The sequence below is a fragment of the Phoenix dactylifera genome, chromosome 3 (genome assembly GCF_051530095.1).
Source record: "Phoenix dactylifera cultivar Ajwa chromosome 3, Ajwa_hap1_PhDact_Kaust_v1.1, whole genome shotgun sequence".
In the NCBI taxonomy this organism is placed as follows: domain Eukaryota; kingdom Viridiplantae; phylum Streptophyta; class Magnoliopsida; order Arecales; family Arecaceae; genus Phoenix; species Phoenix dactylifera.
This window is the reverse complement of record NC_143192.1, coordinates 45,035,097-45,049,766: the sequence shown is the minus strand read 5'-3', so window position 1 is coordinate 45,049,766 and position 14,670 is coordinate 45,035,097. Positions and strand designations below refer to the sequence as shown.

Below are 14,670 nucleotides of genomic sequence, written 5' to 3'. Positions count from 1 at the left end.
GAGTCGTGATCATGAAGGACCAAACCCTTCAAGTCCAGCCAGAGCAATTTTACCTGCTCGTCCAGCAAGTTCAAATACTTACCGCGGCCGTTCAAGGCCTCCATCCGGTAGGAGCTTCATTCGTCGCCGAGCTCGACAAGAAAGTCGAGGAATTGGAGCTTCAGATCCAGATGCTCCGAGATCAAGCCGCGGAACGCCATAAGGAGTGCAGTCGATCGAGAAGCAACTCCCTCCGGCGCAAGAGAGATCCTTCCTGGGCTGGAAGCCCGGTTCGCCCGATGTCTCCCCTCCAGAAGCCCAAGAAATGTACCCCCTCCAAAGGTTTAGGAAGTACACTTCCCTCACATCCTTCCAGATGAGATCCTCATGGAAATTGAAGGTCGCGGTTACCTCCGACCCCCATCGAAAATGCGACCATCAGGGTCGCAGAAACATTCAGACAAGTACTATCGTTTCCATAGAGATCACGGTCATAACATGGAGGATTGCTACCAGCTCCATGATAAGATCGAGGCACTTATCCACCAGGGTCTGCTAAGTCGGTTTGTTCATGGTCAAGCCGACAGAGGGGAGCTCGAGGGATAGAGCTCGGAGCCGCGCGACAGGCAGAACGACAATCATCCCATCGCGGGCACCATCAACGTCGTAGCCATGTATCCCACATGCTAGCGGCCCCTTGACCTCGGGGGGCAGGGAAGAGGCCTCATCCCCAATAGCCCGGGTCGCTACAACCCCCGGACGGAACTTTAGCCCCTCTAGGTTAGGGATTTTTATCCCACTGTGCTGTCAATAAAATCACCCTCTGTGACTTCTTCAAGGCGTCTCTGAAATGTCTTAATGGACTCGACATGCCTCGGTTGTCTCCACGATACGAGTTACGTAACGCCGAATCGACAAAGTCGTCCCTCGAGCTCAGCTCGGGATGCCCTGCAGTGTCAACCGTGAGTCGAAGTGCTCCACGGCTGTGGGTTCTGAATCTACAAAGTCGTCTCTCGAGCTCGGCTCGGGACTCCCTGTAGTGTCAACCATGAGCCGAAGTGCTCCACGTTTGCCGGTTCTGAATCTACAAAGTCGTCCCTCGAGCTCGGCTCGGGACGCCCTGCAGTGTCAACTGTAAGCCGAAGTGCTCCACGGTTGCAGGTTCTGAATCTACAAAGTCGTCCCTCGAGCTCGGCTCAGGACGCCCTGCAGTGTCAACCATAAGCCGAAGTGTTCCACAGCTGCAGGTTTTGAATCTACAAAGTCGTCCCTCGAGCTTGGCTCGGGATGCCCTGCAGTATCAACCGTGAGCCGAAGTGCTCCACGGCTGCAGGTTCTGAATCTATAAAGTCGTCCCTCGAGCTCGGCTTGGGACGCCCAGCAGTGTCAACCGTGAGCTGAAATGCTCCATGGCTGCAGGTTCTGAATCTACAAAGTCGTCCCTCGAGCTCGGCTCGGAACGCTCTGTAGTGTCAACCGTGAGCCGAAGTGCTCCACGGCTGCAGGTTTTGAATCTACAAAGTCATCCCTCAAGCTCGGCTCGGGATGCCCTGCAGTGTCAACCGTGAGCCGAAGTGCTCAACGGCCGCAGGATCCAAATCTACAAGAACGCCCTTGATCTGAGTAGGGGACGCCCTACGGCGTCAACGGGAAGCCATTGAAGAGCTCCCCCGACCGTAGTAAGCTACACGAGCACTCCTGATCTGAGTGGGGGGTGCCTTGCGGCGTCAACGGGGAGCCGTCGAAGAGCTCCCCGAACTGCAGTAAGCTTCAAGAACGCCCCTAATCTGAGTGAGGGGCGCCCTGCGGTGTCAACGAGGAGCCGTCGAAGAGCTTCCCCGACCACAGTAAGCTACAAGAACGCCCCTCATCTGAGTAGGGGGCGCCCTGCGGCGACAACGGGGAGTCGATGAAGAGCTCTCTCGAGAATAGGGATGAGCTCTCCCGCCTCTGATCCTAGCGGATTTTCTATTCTCGAGACCTCGAGCGGATTTTCTATTCTCGAGCTGGTGCTTACCCTTGAGCTCATCCCTATTCTCGCAAACGGATTCTTTATCCTCGAGCTGGTGCTTACCCTCGAGCTCATCTCTATTCTCGAGTTGGTGCTTATCCTCGAGCTCGTCCCTATTCTCGCGAACGGATTTTCTATCCTCGAGCGGGTGCTTACCCTCGAGTTCGTTCCTATTCTTGCGAACGGATTTTCCATCCCTGAGCGGGTGCTTACCCTCGAGCTGATGCCTATCCTCGAGCTGGTTTCTATCCTCGAGCTGGTTTTCCTTACTCTCCAACATCGCCCCTTGAGCCGGCCTCAAGGCGCCTTACGGTACCGAATGAAGAGCCATGGGCCTGTTCGATGCAGGTACCTTATTCTCCAAGACCGCCTTGAAAATCGACCACAAGCCGAAAAAGCTCTCCCGACCTCGGTCTCGGGAAGAGTCTGAGAGTGACCCGACTTTGGTTCGGGCGCATGTGTTAGAATCTACGGAAACCTATGAAGCCGGAGAGCATTGAAGCTCGTGATGACCTTCTATCTCAAAGACGCCCTAGCAAGCTACAGCTCGAAAGCTGAAGCGGGGCTCCGAGCACTAGAGAATAAGGTCGGAAACAGTGGGCTCTTCGATCTAATAAACTTCTCTAAGCTGAAAATGAAGGCTGAGCAAAAGTTACCCGACAGCTTGAAGGTTAAGCTAACACCTTAGTTCGGATTCTGTTGACCGCGCAATACAAGGCAGGATAAGTTCGAAATTCCTTGTCAGATTTCAACAATACAAATTACCAAGGTATATTCTATTCAAAGGCCAAAGGCCGAATACAAAAAAGAGCCAATCTCGAAGTCGGCATGAATGCAAAAAGCAAAAAGAGGCCTAAGTGGCCGATTACAAAAGAAAAAGAAAAATAGGTGGAAGAAAGCTTAGCCGGCTTGGGCCACCTCGGGTTCGACCTCGGGAGAGGCCTCCGCTTCGACTTCGGTGACGTCCTCCGTCCCGACCTCAGCGGCGGTAACCTCTGCCTTGGCCCCAGCGGCAACTTCAATAAGGTCCACCACCTCGACGGCAGGCTCGTGCACCTCTGCAGGCTCGCTTATCTCGACCCCATCTCCGACCTCCGCGTCGGTGGCCCCAGTCAAACATGGGCAAAGGCCGCTAAAGTTGACTCAAGGGCAAAGTCTCTAGGCCTGATCCCGACAGTTCTCAAAGCCCTGGATCATGGCGTCAGTCGCCCCCTCCGCTAGCTCGCCCATATATTGCTCGGACTCGCAGAAGTTCTGGACGGCCACCAGGACCTGCTCCTTGGCGAGCCGCTCGAGTTGCTCGGCCCTCAGCATTAAAACCTTGGCCTCGTGCCTTTGGCCGGCTAGCGCAGACTCCAGCTCCAAAATGCGACTCTTGGAGGACGAACGAGCTTGGAGGAGCTCGGCCTCCATCCCCCAAAGTTGGGCGAGCCCAGCCTTGACTAGAGCCTCGGCCGCCCTAGCCTTTCTCTCGGCCTGCTGCCGCCCCTGCTCGGCAGCCGCCGACTTCTGCTCTACCTCCCCCCGCTGCTGCAAGGCATCCGCGGCTCGGGCCTCGGCTTCCTCCATCCGTCGCTTTGCAACCTCCACTTCCGACCGTAGTTTCCAAACCTACTCTGGGAAATCGAGCGCGATGCTCGCCAACATGTTGACTAAATGGAGGGACTGGCGCAAGAAAATAAAAGTTAACCGAGGTCAAACATCCGAGCAGAAATGACATCACTTACCAGAATGCTGGTAGTATAGGCCTCGTCGACAATTCCGGCAAACCCTAGCTCCTCCAGCTGAGCTCGGTCGTGCGGAAGCATGGCACAATGAACGAGCTCGTGGGCGACATCATTGGACTCCAGCGCCGTGTCGTCTTCAAATACTTGGCACCCGGGCTCGAATGGCCTTCTTTCAGGCTCGGAGGAAACGGGATGAACTCTGGCTGAGGTCGTGACCCCAAAAGAGGACGGGACCTCACAAGAAAGCGGAACCCCGAGGCCGCTTCCTGGCTCGGGACCCGATTGGAGCGACCGAACAACCTTCTGGGCACTCCGAGCTCCATCAGGCGCCGCGACCGCCTGTTCTACTGCACCTCCTACGGTCCGTGGGGGCAGCTCGACGTTAATCGGTAGGACCTGCTCAGGCTTAGGCCAAGCAGGTTCAGCGTTGATGATCCCGAGCTGGCGCCGCTCAGCGCCAGAACCTGAGGCAGCTCAGGCTTTCTTCGACTTTTGCTCGGATCGAGCTCCATCCGAAGCGGCCACCCTCTTGCGGTATTTGGCCATTAGAGTCTCGGGGTCAAACATCATCCTTGCAATTTTTGACAACGGAACGTAGTCAAAAACCAACACAAAAGGGGACGAGAAAGAAAGAAAAATGACTGCAGTACCCTTACCCTCGGGATGAGCCTAGCTCAAGCCAACATTCAACAAGTCCTCCTCACTAAGCAAGTCGGAGACCGCCGGAGTCTCTCCCAAGCCGAGCAGCGTGTCTAAGGTCACCTGCTCGAGCTGTGACTACTTGGGGAGTTTGTTATTAACGGCGACCCGCGGCGAACCCGAGATCGGGTCAAACCTCCACGACTGCTCGGAGGAAAGAAAGAAAAAGCTACGCTTCCACCCATGGATGGAGGAAGGGGCACCTCGGAAGAGCGTGCGGCCTCTCCGAAAGGAGAAGTACCATCATCCTTTGTCTGCAGGGTTGCCTTTCAATACAAAGCAACTCCGAAAGACCTTGACTGAGGGGGGTAGGTTATGTGCAAGGCATAGGAACGAGGAAGCCAACTATCATCCTCTACGAGTTCGGAGCGAGTTGCGCTGGGACTAGGCGATAAGTCGCCAGAAGCTCGTCCACGAACCCGTGCAGGAGGAATCTCAACCCCGCTCGGAGTGTTTCTACGAACACCCCGATCCGACCCTCAGGAGGTCAGCGACTCGAGCTCCGGGCTCTGGGAGCTCCAGGGTGAACTCACAAGAAATGAAGAACCGGGCCTGAATCAGACCTAGCTCCTCTTCACTCATGTTTGAGTCGATCTCATACGAGTCATGATTCACCTCGAGCTCGGCTTCCGCTGCTGGCAAAGAAATTCGAGCTCGAGGGGGGCCCGCACTAAGCACAAGGGCTCTCGAGGGTGATCCTATCGCCTTGCTCACAGAAAATTAAAGCGAAAGAAGATAGAAAAAGAACTCCGAGCAACCGAGAAGGATGAAGACGCCTACCTAGAGTTCCACCGGAGAAGAAAATGAAGGAGAGGAGTCGTCGAAAACTGAGAACAGAGCCCGCCAAGAAGCTTCAAAATACTCCGGAAGCCTTTTAGAAAGTTCAAGAGAAACAACGACAGTCGGAAGGAAGAAGGAAAGCTGAAGATCAAATAAGAGCCCCAAAGTCTCTCCAAAGCTTTATATAGCCTACCTCAACGGCTTTGATCGGCTTTTTCGAGTAACCAAGCGGCCAGGTCTCACTACGCGGCAAGCCCTAGAGCCGTTTTAGCAAATCTCTTCAGATCGCAGCACTAAAGACTGATCATTATGGCGAGGCACTTCGGAGGACGGGGCATTGATGGTTGGCCCCCTCGTGTTCCGCCCAGCAACACCTCGAAAAGAAGCGCGCACGCAATGTATTAAAGAGCTCCCACGGCCGCTTTCGCTTCGATTGGTGTGGCAGTCTGATCCACTCAAGCTTGGCTTGCGGAGCCCAGCCAGAAGTGATCGGCCTCCAATAAGACGAAGCATGCTCAGCCCAATGCGCGCACCTTCATAAGCACTTGGCTAAAACGCAGGACGACTAATAGTCCAGCTATTTTCTTCACCCGAGCCAAAGAGCAACTCGACCTCGGAAGTCGGGGGGGGCAAATGATGGAGGGCAAAATGGATCGTCCTGCATACAACAAGAGGATCACCCAATTCAGCCAAATAAACTCCAACACCGGTTGAGCCGGACCTCGGTCCCGCGAAAGACCAGTCCGACCTTGGACTCCGCCGAAGCCTCAGCTGACCTCGATCGGATCTCTCCGCTACTACGGCCTGCGTCAACCTCTTCTGATGATCATAGCAACGACCCGAGCCCGAGCTCAGGGTGCCAAACTATTCGGGTTACGAGCCCAAGAGCTCCTTCGACCACAGGTTTACTTGCCGACATGCCCTGGCCGAGCCAGGGGCGCCCCTTATATTCGCTGACGTGCTCCGACTGAGCTCAGGGCACCTTTTATACTCGCCGACACGCTCCGACCCTTGAGCTCGGGGCGCCCTATCGAGCAAACCTTGGGGTCGAGGAAGCTAGGCCGACCTTAGCACCCCCCAAGCCGACCTCGCCGAATCCATGCCGGGATCCTTCATTGAGCTCGGCCTCGCCCACGACCGCATCCACGTGCGTGCCCACGTCTGCCTACGTGGACGTACGGTACGACATCACTGCGCCATGCTTCGCTTGCTGGCCAACGACAGTCAAGGACAACGCCATGCTGCTCCAACTATATTCCGTCATACCTATCGACGCCTTACCGTTCACAAGAACGGCCTACGCCGTGCGCTTCAAGTAAGCTCTAGCTGTACGCCATCTAGCTAAAAGCCATCTCCACCCATAATGAGGACGGGCCATACCTCCGCCACCTGGGTACCTCTACGGGGACTATAAATAGCCCCAACAGGTAACATCTCAGGGAACCTTTTGGCTAACTAAGCTCCACTCTAACTTGAGCGTCGGAGGGCCCTCACCGAAACCACCGGTGAGGCTTTGTGCAGGTACGCTGTCGCACGGGAGGTGGCTTACCTTCTTCCTCAACATTCCGGCAGCTTCCTCGACTCCCCCGGCGTGGTCACCCTCGGGCCAAATTTGAACCACAACACTAATAGTCACAATTATAATGTCTGCAAAACCGGTATTGAGAACCGTATCGACACATTATCAGTTCGGTAAGGTAGGGTAGACATCCCATACTGAGACAGATTTCTAACACTCTTTCTCACTTTTAGCCATGATACCGCTTGAAACTGGGTAGTATGGGGTGAATTTGCTTGGTCACCGATATGGACCATTTGGGCTCATATATTACGATTGGTATAGGGCAGTATGGGTCGATATAGCAAACCTTGTACAACTACAACCTAACCATACGACTTTATCATGTTGTGCCTGTGACCTAGCAAGCCAATATTGCTACTCGGTTTGACTAACAGCTTTCATCATTTCTTGTAGAGGTCTTTTTGCAAGAACCAGCACTCTGCAATCTTTATGTTTCTCTTCCTCTTATGCAACCTTTCATTTGAGGCAAATATTCCACGCATTCTCCTAATTTTCTTCTAAACTTATGTTTCAAAGACATTAATATGGTTTTCTTTCTAAATATGCTTAGCTTAACCTGCTCAAATCAGTGTTTTTTTGTTAATGTTAGTTGCATATAGGGTTTTCAGTCCTTCAGAATCGTAAACAAATTAAAATTTTGAAAGAAGTGGTAAAGCTTCTTTACACACTTTCAGTTTCTCTAATCAAATACTAATAATATGTACCTATATTGCTAGAAGCTCACTGGTATGTGAAACTTGATGCATTGGACATGATGCACAATGTCTTATGTGCTAGGATTTGAATGGGTTTTCCATGCTTTAGAGAAGTACTAACACTCTACACTCTTGACCTGCTGGCTGCTAGTAACATCACAGGTATAGAAACTATAGATGAAGTTCCACTGGTTCTGTTTCTATTCATCTTGTTTATATTCATCTTGTTTCTATTCATCTTTTCTATGCAAACAGGGAGAAGGAGGAAATTCCTTCTACTCGCTCAACACATACCTATAAAAAAGATGATACAGAGAATTGCCAAAGTAGGTCTCTATACCCATTTTGTTTTCATTAATGATAAATAAAATTGCTACATAGGTCCTTATTTATACTAGTGAGGTCTATCAATATTTCTTTTCTAGTTGGAAGAGGTTACAACTTTCCTTAAATAGCTGTGACTAGTGAAAACAATACTAAAAAGCTAGATATTGATTTTTATATCACCTTTGCCTTCTATCATATCGTTAATTCCTCCCAAACTGAAAGACAGTCAATCAAAATCTTACTCGAAAAAAAACTTTTATTTTGACTGGCCTTTTTTATGCCCAAACATCATTGTAAGCCCGTGTCCATTATATGCTACCATGCTACTAACCCCATGAGGATGTTCGCACCCCCATAGTACTCGTTGAGAGCTTCGTTTTACATCAGCATTCTGAAAATAGAGGTATATGAGAAAGTTATAGTCTCTAGAAGTTACATTCACAATCGAGTAATGGATGTGGCAGATCTTGCTCCAAAACCCTGTCCAAACCTACTTGAAGTTACCAAAATGGTCCACAACATATTTGGTGATGCTCCTAGATCATTTTCCATGCAAGTTATACTAAAGCTTGTTATTCTAGCCTAATGATCAGACATCTTGTTATGAAGATTGGGCTTGGCTAAGTTATCTTTCATTATAATTTTCATAGTGTAAGCACTTATCAGAAAGTCTTCTTGTAAGATTTTAATCTACATCAATCTATTATTAATTGGTCATGCAGGAAACATATGCTAGCTATGTGAAAGATTATTACCTTGGACAATTTGGAGCATCAGTTTTAACTTATGATCAGCAACATTTGAAGAACACAACTCCTGGTGTAGAGGAGAGTGGTAATATGTTAACCTGGGCTATTGATTTGGCATGTGTTGCTATGGAAGTAAAGGTGGACAATTTGTTGTAAATATGTGCATCATACGGCATCATTATGTTTAGCTTTGGCATGTTACATCTGTTGATTATATGTTCTTTTGCCAGCTAACCGACTCTGGTGGTTCCAAGTTTGTACTGAGGTTGCATATTTCCAAGTGGCACCCCAAAATGATAGTATCCGTTCTTCAAAAATTGATACAAGGTACAGTTTTGTTAAATAGTTTATATGTAGTTTTCAATTAATTTGTATGATTTAACAGTATTCTACATTTCCTCTACATATGTTAAATTTCTATTATAATTTCATTGCTCCAGAAAGACCACTATATAATTTGTTAGGTTTTTTAATTATTTAATAACCTGATTAATTCAAAAATGATAACTTGGTTTCTGTTAACATTTCTATCCATATCCTTCACGTCCGATAAAATTTTATTACCTTAAAGAGTGAGTGACACAGAGAAAGAGAGAGAGAGGGAGAGAGAGAGAGGGACTTGGTATATCATTCTCTAAACAGTTGAAAGAAAATAAAGAAAATGCAAAAATAAATAAAAAAGATGAAATATAAATAAGAAAAGTATGAAGTTGGAACTAGAGGAAGGGACTGATCCTAAACTAGGCTGTGACAGGGATAAGTGGGAACTCTTCAGATTTGTTCATCACAAGCCAGATTGTGGATGGGAGGTTTGAGGAAGGAAATGATTCTTTTGAAAGACATTAAGAAAAAACAGAAAACCTATAAACATCTGTGTAGGATGATAGAGAGGAGCAAGCTGAACCAAATAAATTCATGGTTTAAGGTTGCCTTTGGACAGAGAGAGGGACTGCCGGTCCACATATTGATATGACAGCCTTTTCAAAAAGGAAATACAAGCAGATTTTTGTGAGTCCAAAATTTCTTTCTGCAATAACTGGCAGTGCAGCTGCCATATTTCAGCAATGATTTGACAAAGTTACAGAATGGAGTTCATGCAATAACTATCATGTCCAATGTCCAGATCTTCAAAATACTTTGTCAATCCCCCTGATGCAAAGCCAGAGCTTCCATGGTTTGACCTACATGTCTCAAGCATTCTTCAAAGCTTTGATACCATGATAGATTAAGATAACTGTGGAAACTCAAAATACATGTTTGGAAAGAAATAGGCTGACTACATGGTACATACATTAATATGATGAGTATGGTCATCAACTAGCAAATGCCACATACGGAAAACTAGCAAATATAATGTGAGTTCCATGTATATGAACATAATTATTTTTTATGTATGTCTACCATAGGGTACCAGGACTTCTTATTTTGTGTGCATGCAATAGCAAAGGTTGCCTAAAGGCTAGATTAGAGAGGTTGATCGCTTTCGTAATCTTGAATCTATTGTACAAAGCATAGAGGTGCTTTAAGTTTAGGAGTGTTGCTCAATTGCCTATGTCTTTGGTATAACTACAAGTCCTAATGTCCTACAATGTTAAATATTCCTAGAACATTGAACAGTGTGCAATGAAACACTAAATGTTGCTGAAAACTTCAGCTGAACTTAAAAGGCTAGTAAATAGCAAAAAGAATTAGAATAACTGGTAATACAAGACTTCATTGAGAAATTAAATGTCTAAAGATCATCTCTAATTATGATTCTAGTCCTTCACATAGAGCAGTAAGTGACCTTCTCAAAATTTTAAGATTGGAAGTGGTACTATGGATACAACATATTCATCAGTTAGATGGCAAAGCATGGAGGAGGCTGCCTATAGACCTTGTTATGATCTTTCAAATAAAGGGATCCATATCACATCAAAAAGAAGCTTTCATACAGTATCCTTCGTCAATCCTTAATCTAAGTGTCCCCATACTTTAAAATCTTATAGTTTCTAAGTATTTTAACAAATTTTCAGGAGGCTGGAAAGTGGCAACTAGTAATTGCCGAACCAATCCGAATCAGGCAGTTCGGCCATACTGAATCAAATTAACACCAAGTCAAAACGGTTCAGGATTTCGCTTCGGTTTAGTTATAAAACCTTATAAAACTAGCCCAGTTCAATTCTGAAAACAACTCACAACGGTTATAAAAATGGCTCGTGATGGTTCAAGTGTTCGCCCCCCTCCCCTGGCTAGTCCTCCTTTACGAGATACACAACCATCTCCTCCCTATCTCATATTCATTAGATCGTGAATATGCAGCCCAAAATCTCTCTCAAAATCCCTTGGTTTTGTGTAGGTATTGGGGGATTTTTGGATCTGTGGATGGATGCTGAGGGGGCAGCTCTAGGGCTTGGTGGATTTTTTTTTTTTTTGTTGGGGGGGGGGGGGGGGGTTTCTAGGGTTTGAGCAATTTCGAGAGCTGGCGGAGGAGTTGACCTTGCCACCGGATGATGGTTCGAGAGCATTCGCTGCTGAATGCTACTCGATCCCCCATTGGCTGTCACCGATAAGCCTTCCCCCCTCTCTCCCGTCTCCTCCCTCCCTCCCTCCCTCTTCTCTTCCTCTCTCCTTTTTTCCCTCTCCCTATTTTTAGTACGCCTCAGAGCAGCAAGATAAGGATTGGTACCATACCGAACTGGTTGTCGGCTGGTACAATCTCTGATACCAGTTTGATGAACCTTGGTGATAATATTCAAATTGGCAAATTTTAACTCTTAGAAGTTATGGATGAATAGGAAAAATTCCGAGCTTGCAATGTCATGATAAGCAATCAGTGAGCTAGTCTCACATAATTGCCCTCTAACATTCTCTTGATGATCAGGATGGACTAGAATTACCAACGTACTTGGCAAATAAGTGTTGGCAAATGTAGAAAAGTGTAATATCCACTATGGAGGGCAATATTAGGGTGTTGGTATGTATGGTATGATATTAAGAAAAAAAATCATGGTATATATTATCCCTAAGATGGTAATATATAAAAATCATGGTATATCCCTAAGATGATATATATCTTGGTGCCAAACTATATACTATTAGGAGACCGACATGATACTGGTATCGTATAATACCAAGCATGGTCTGTTGTACCGCTCCATACTGTCTGGCATGGGGCATACCATACCAAAAGAAAATCGATACGAAACTAAACTTCGAGTCGGACAAGCTCCATACTGTCCCGTACCGAAGCGTACCGACCCATACCGGTACGCCCCATATCGAGGTGCGTACCGGCCCATATCAGGCGTGCTGGCCTATATTAAGGCATACCGATCTATATCGAGGTGTACCAAGATAAAAATTGAGAAAAATAGTAAGAGAACTATTTCGGTATAGGGGCGTACCGTACCAAACTGATTAGATACTGATACGGTATCTGGTACCCAGATTGCGGACCGTGATACCAAGTATTAGTATTATGGAATGTTGAACCATGTCGAACTGGCTGATTCGGGGCGTACCGAACCGGAGCAGTCAATTACTAACACGGTTCTTTTGTTCAATACGAAATGGGAGCCTTATTGTGCCTACAGAGGGAGAGAGAGGGAAGAAGAAAGAGGAAAAGAAAGAGGGAGAGGGAGAGAGAGTTCGAGAGAAAGAAGGACAAGGCTCGAAAATGCCCATCAGCAGTTTGGAATAGGGAATCCTCTGTTTTGTTTTGAAATAGGGGATCCCTAGTTATTTTTGTCGATTTTGAATTGAAGTCGGCAAATGGTTTGTCGACTTCATTTAGTGAAGTTTGCAAACCATTTGACGACTTTAATTCGAAATCTGAAAAAAATTGAAATAAGCAAATAGTTTGCCAATTTCATTTCAAAATTGGCAAAAAAAGGGAGCACATCTTGGAACGGTGATAGTACGGGGCCCTATACCGATTTAGCAAACCTTGATTGATACATGCTATGGCATTCCGGTAAGGTACCATTATGCCAGAAAAGTTTTTTTTGTTTGTTTTTAAGGTTCTTGTATTTACTTTTGGGTGAAATATAGGGGTTTTGAGTTTGTTTTTATAACTTTAAGTGTAATATACTTTAATTTTTTTATATTTCATGATTTTTTAAATTAATAATAATTTTATTAATTATTATTAAAAATAATATTTTATTCAAAAAAATCAAGTTAAATTTTAATTATGGCTAGTGTAGCCTTTGATAAAAGGCACCACATATTTTTTCAGCCCATATTAATCACTAGTAGCCTATTTAGTGGAGGAATTACGTTAAATTTGGTCTTTTATTTGACTAGCAATTAATATGCTGAAAATTGATCAAATTGCTGTCAAAAAGACATGAAACAAGAAGCTAAATCCTAAGCATGATACTAATTTTTCAGACCTAACATTTTCTTTATTTTTATTTATTTTTATGCAAAATTATCTTTTTTGTTAAAAAATGAATATCAAAAATTAGAAAATTATCAGATTGACTGATCTCGCTAAGATTTATGACATATCACAAAATCATGCCAAATTTTTTTAGCACTGGATAGACTCGCTAAGATCTACGATATATCATAAAGTCATGCCAAAATACAAAATTTGGCATAATTTTTTAGTATTTTTTAAATCTATGCCCATTTTTGGAGCTGTAACAAAAAAATAGAGAATGGAGAGGAAAACTACCTTGCTGGATGTTGGATATACCCTTCCTTCTCGCCCTTCCATTCTCTCCCTGTATTTTTCTCCTCTGCTACATTGCTCATGGGTGAAACCAATAAATGCTGAACCGGCTTGTACCGGCCGGTTCAGCCTGTACCGAACCGGTACCGGCTCTGATCAGTCTTTTCGGTATTAAAAATCGGTACCGGCCTGTGGCGGCCCGTATTGGTCGGTACCAGCCCGAACCAGCCAACTGTACCCGCCCATACCAGCTCTAAATTTTTTGGAGCTTTTGGATGCGTGAACCAAGCCGAATCAGTGGTACCGATTCGGTACCGGTCTGTATCGGTCCGAACCAGTATCGGCATCCATCGGTACGGTCGATACGGCGGACCTTAGGTGAAATAGAGAGAGAAAGGGCATGGTGATCTTTTCCCCTTTATTATTAAGGGGGAGTGACGTGGCAGGTGGATACTCATCGAAATCGAGTGGTTGAGGGCAGTTCAGCCCAGTAATGACCAATTCACACAGGTTTGGGCTTAATATTTGTGCTGAGACCACGGACCATCTTGATTCATAGTCTATATGGTATGGTATGGAGGGAACTGAGCGGTTTGGTCTGGTATAACATTCCTTGGTGGAAACCCATGACCTGATCCGCTGACAAAATCTGAACCTAATATGAATTAGCATGTTTCGGTTGGGCATAATCAAGTTTGAATCACAAGTTGGTCGACGCAGCTAACCCCTTCGCTAATCGATCTAGGTTTGGGTTTAGAGGCTTGATAGGCTTGACCGTAAATTTCACGAACATAATCTTATGTCAGAATCGTATTTATAAATTATTATATAGATAGGAATTAGTGGATGGGCATTGGTTAATAGATTAATCATGTTAGTATTGCATAATTGTATCTGCATGGGTTTAAGCATTTTGACTTTTGAGTCAGGTTAGCAGGTTAACCAAGTCATCTTTGACATGACCTATTCATGAAACAGGGGTCTGGTCGGGATACATGCTTAATAAACAAGTTAGTTTTGGTTGGAATTGCCAACCTGTTTATTTAGTGGGTCAGGTTGGTCTCCATCTAACATAAACCTGACCCAACTTGACCTGTTGCCACCCCTAGTAATCCCTATCAACTATAGTGATATATGGAAGCTTAGCATTCTCCACCTACAACTACAATTTTATTTTTCAAGAATTTAGATAATTATTTTAGAACATGGGTTAGCTTTTCTATGTGGGCGAAATTCTTTTTGTTTTTGTTTTTTGTTTTTTGCTTTGGGGTTTAATGCAATGTGGCAGCAATGCTAAGGTTTGTTTCAGCAACCTAAGCGAGATTGTAGGGTCCTTGTTATCTATATCTTGAATCTCAGAGCCAGATGATGGCTCTTACCTGTTTTGCTTTGCAAACAAAACCATGTATTTGATTTGATGCCAAAAATTGCGCTGCTTTCTTCTAGAATAGTGAGAAGATT

At 45.9% G+C, this 14,670-nt stretch overlaps 1 protein-coding gene across 23 annotated transcripts in view; it reads left to right on the top strand.

Moving 5' to 3' along the window:
• The window catches only part of LOC103708494 (putative serine protease EDA2), a 36,720-nt gene that overhangs the window by 8,662 nt on the left and 13,388 nt on the right, over positions 1 to 14,670 (top strand). For all 23 annotated transcript variants that reach the window (XR_016399913.1, XR_015976464.2, XR_015976465.2 and 20 more), the window contains exons 8-9: positions 8,523 to 8,634; positions 8,780 to 8,876. Coding sequence is in view for 17 of the 23 variants with exons in the window: in XM_088718613.2 (XP_088574739.2) it covers positions 8,523 to 8,634; positions 8,780 to 8,876 (209 nt within the window). In the remaining 6 variants the exon portion in view is untranslated. The remainder of the gene's footprint in view (positions 1 to 8,522; positions 8,635 to 8,779; positions 8,877 to 14,670) is intronic.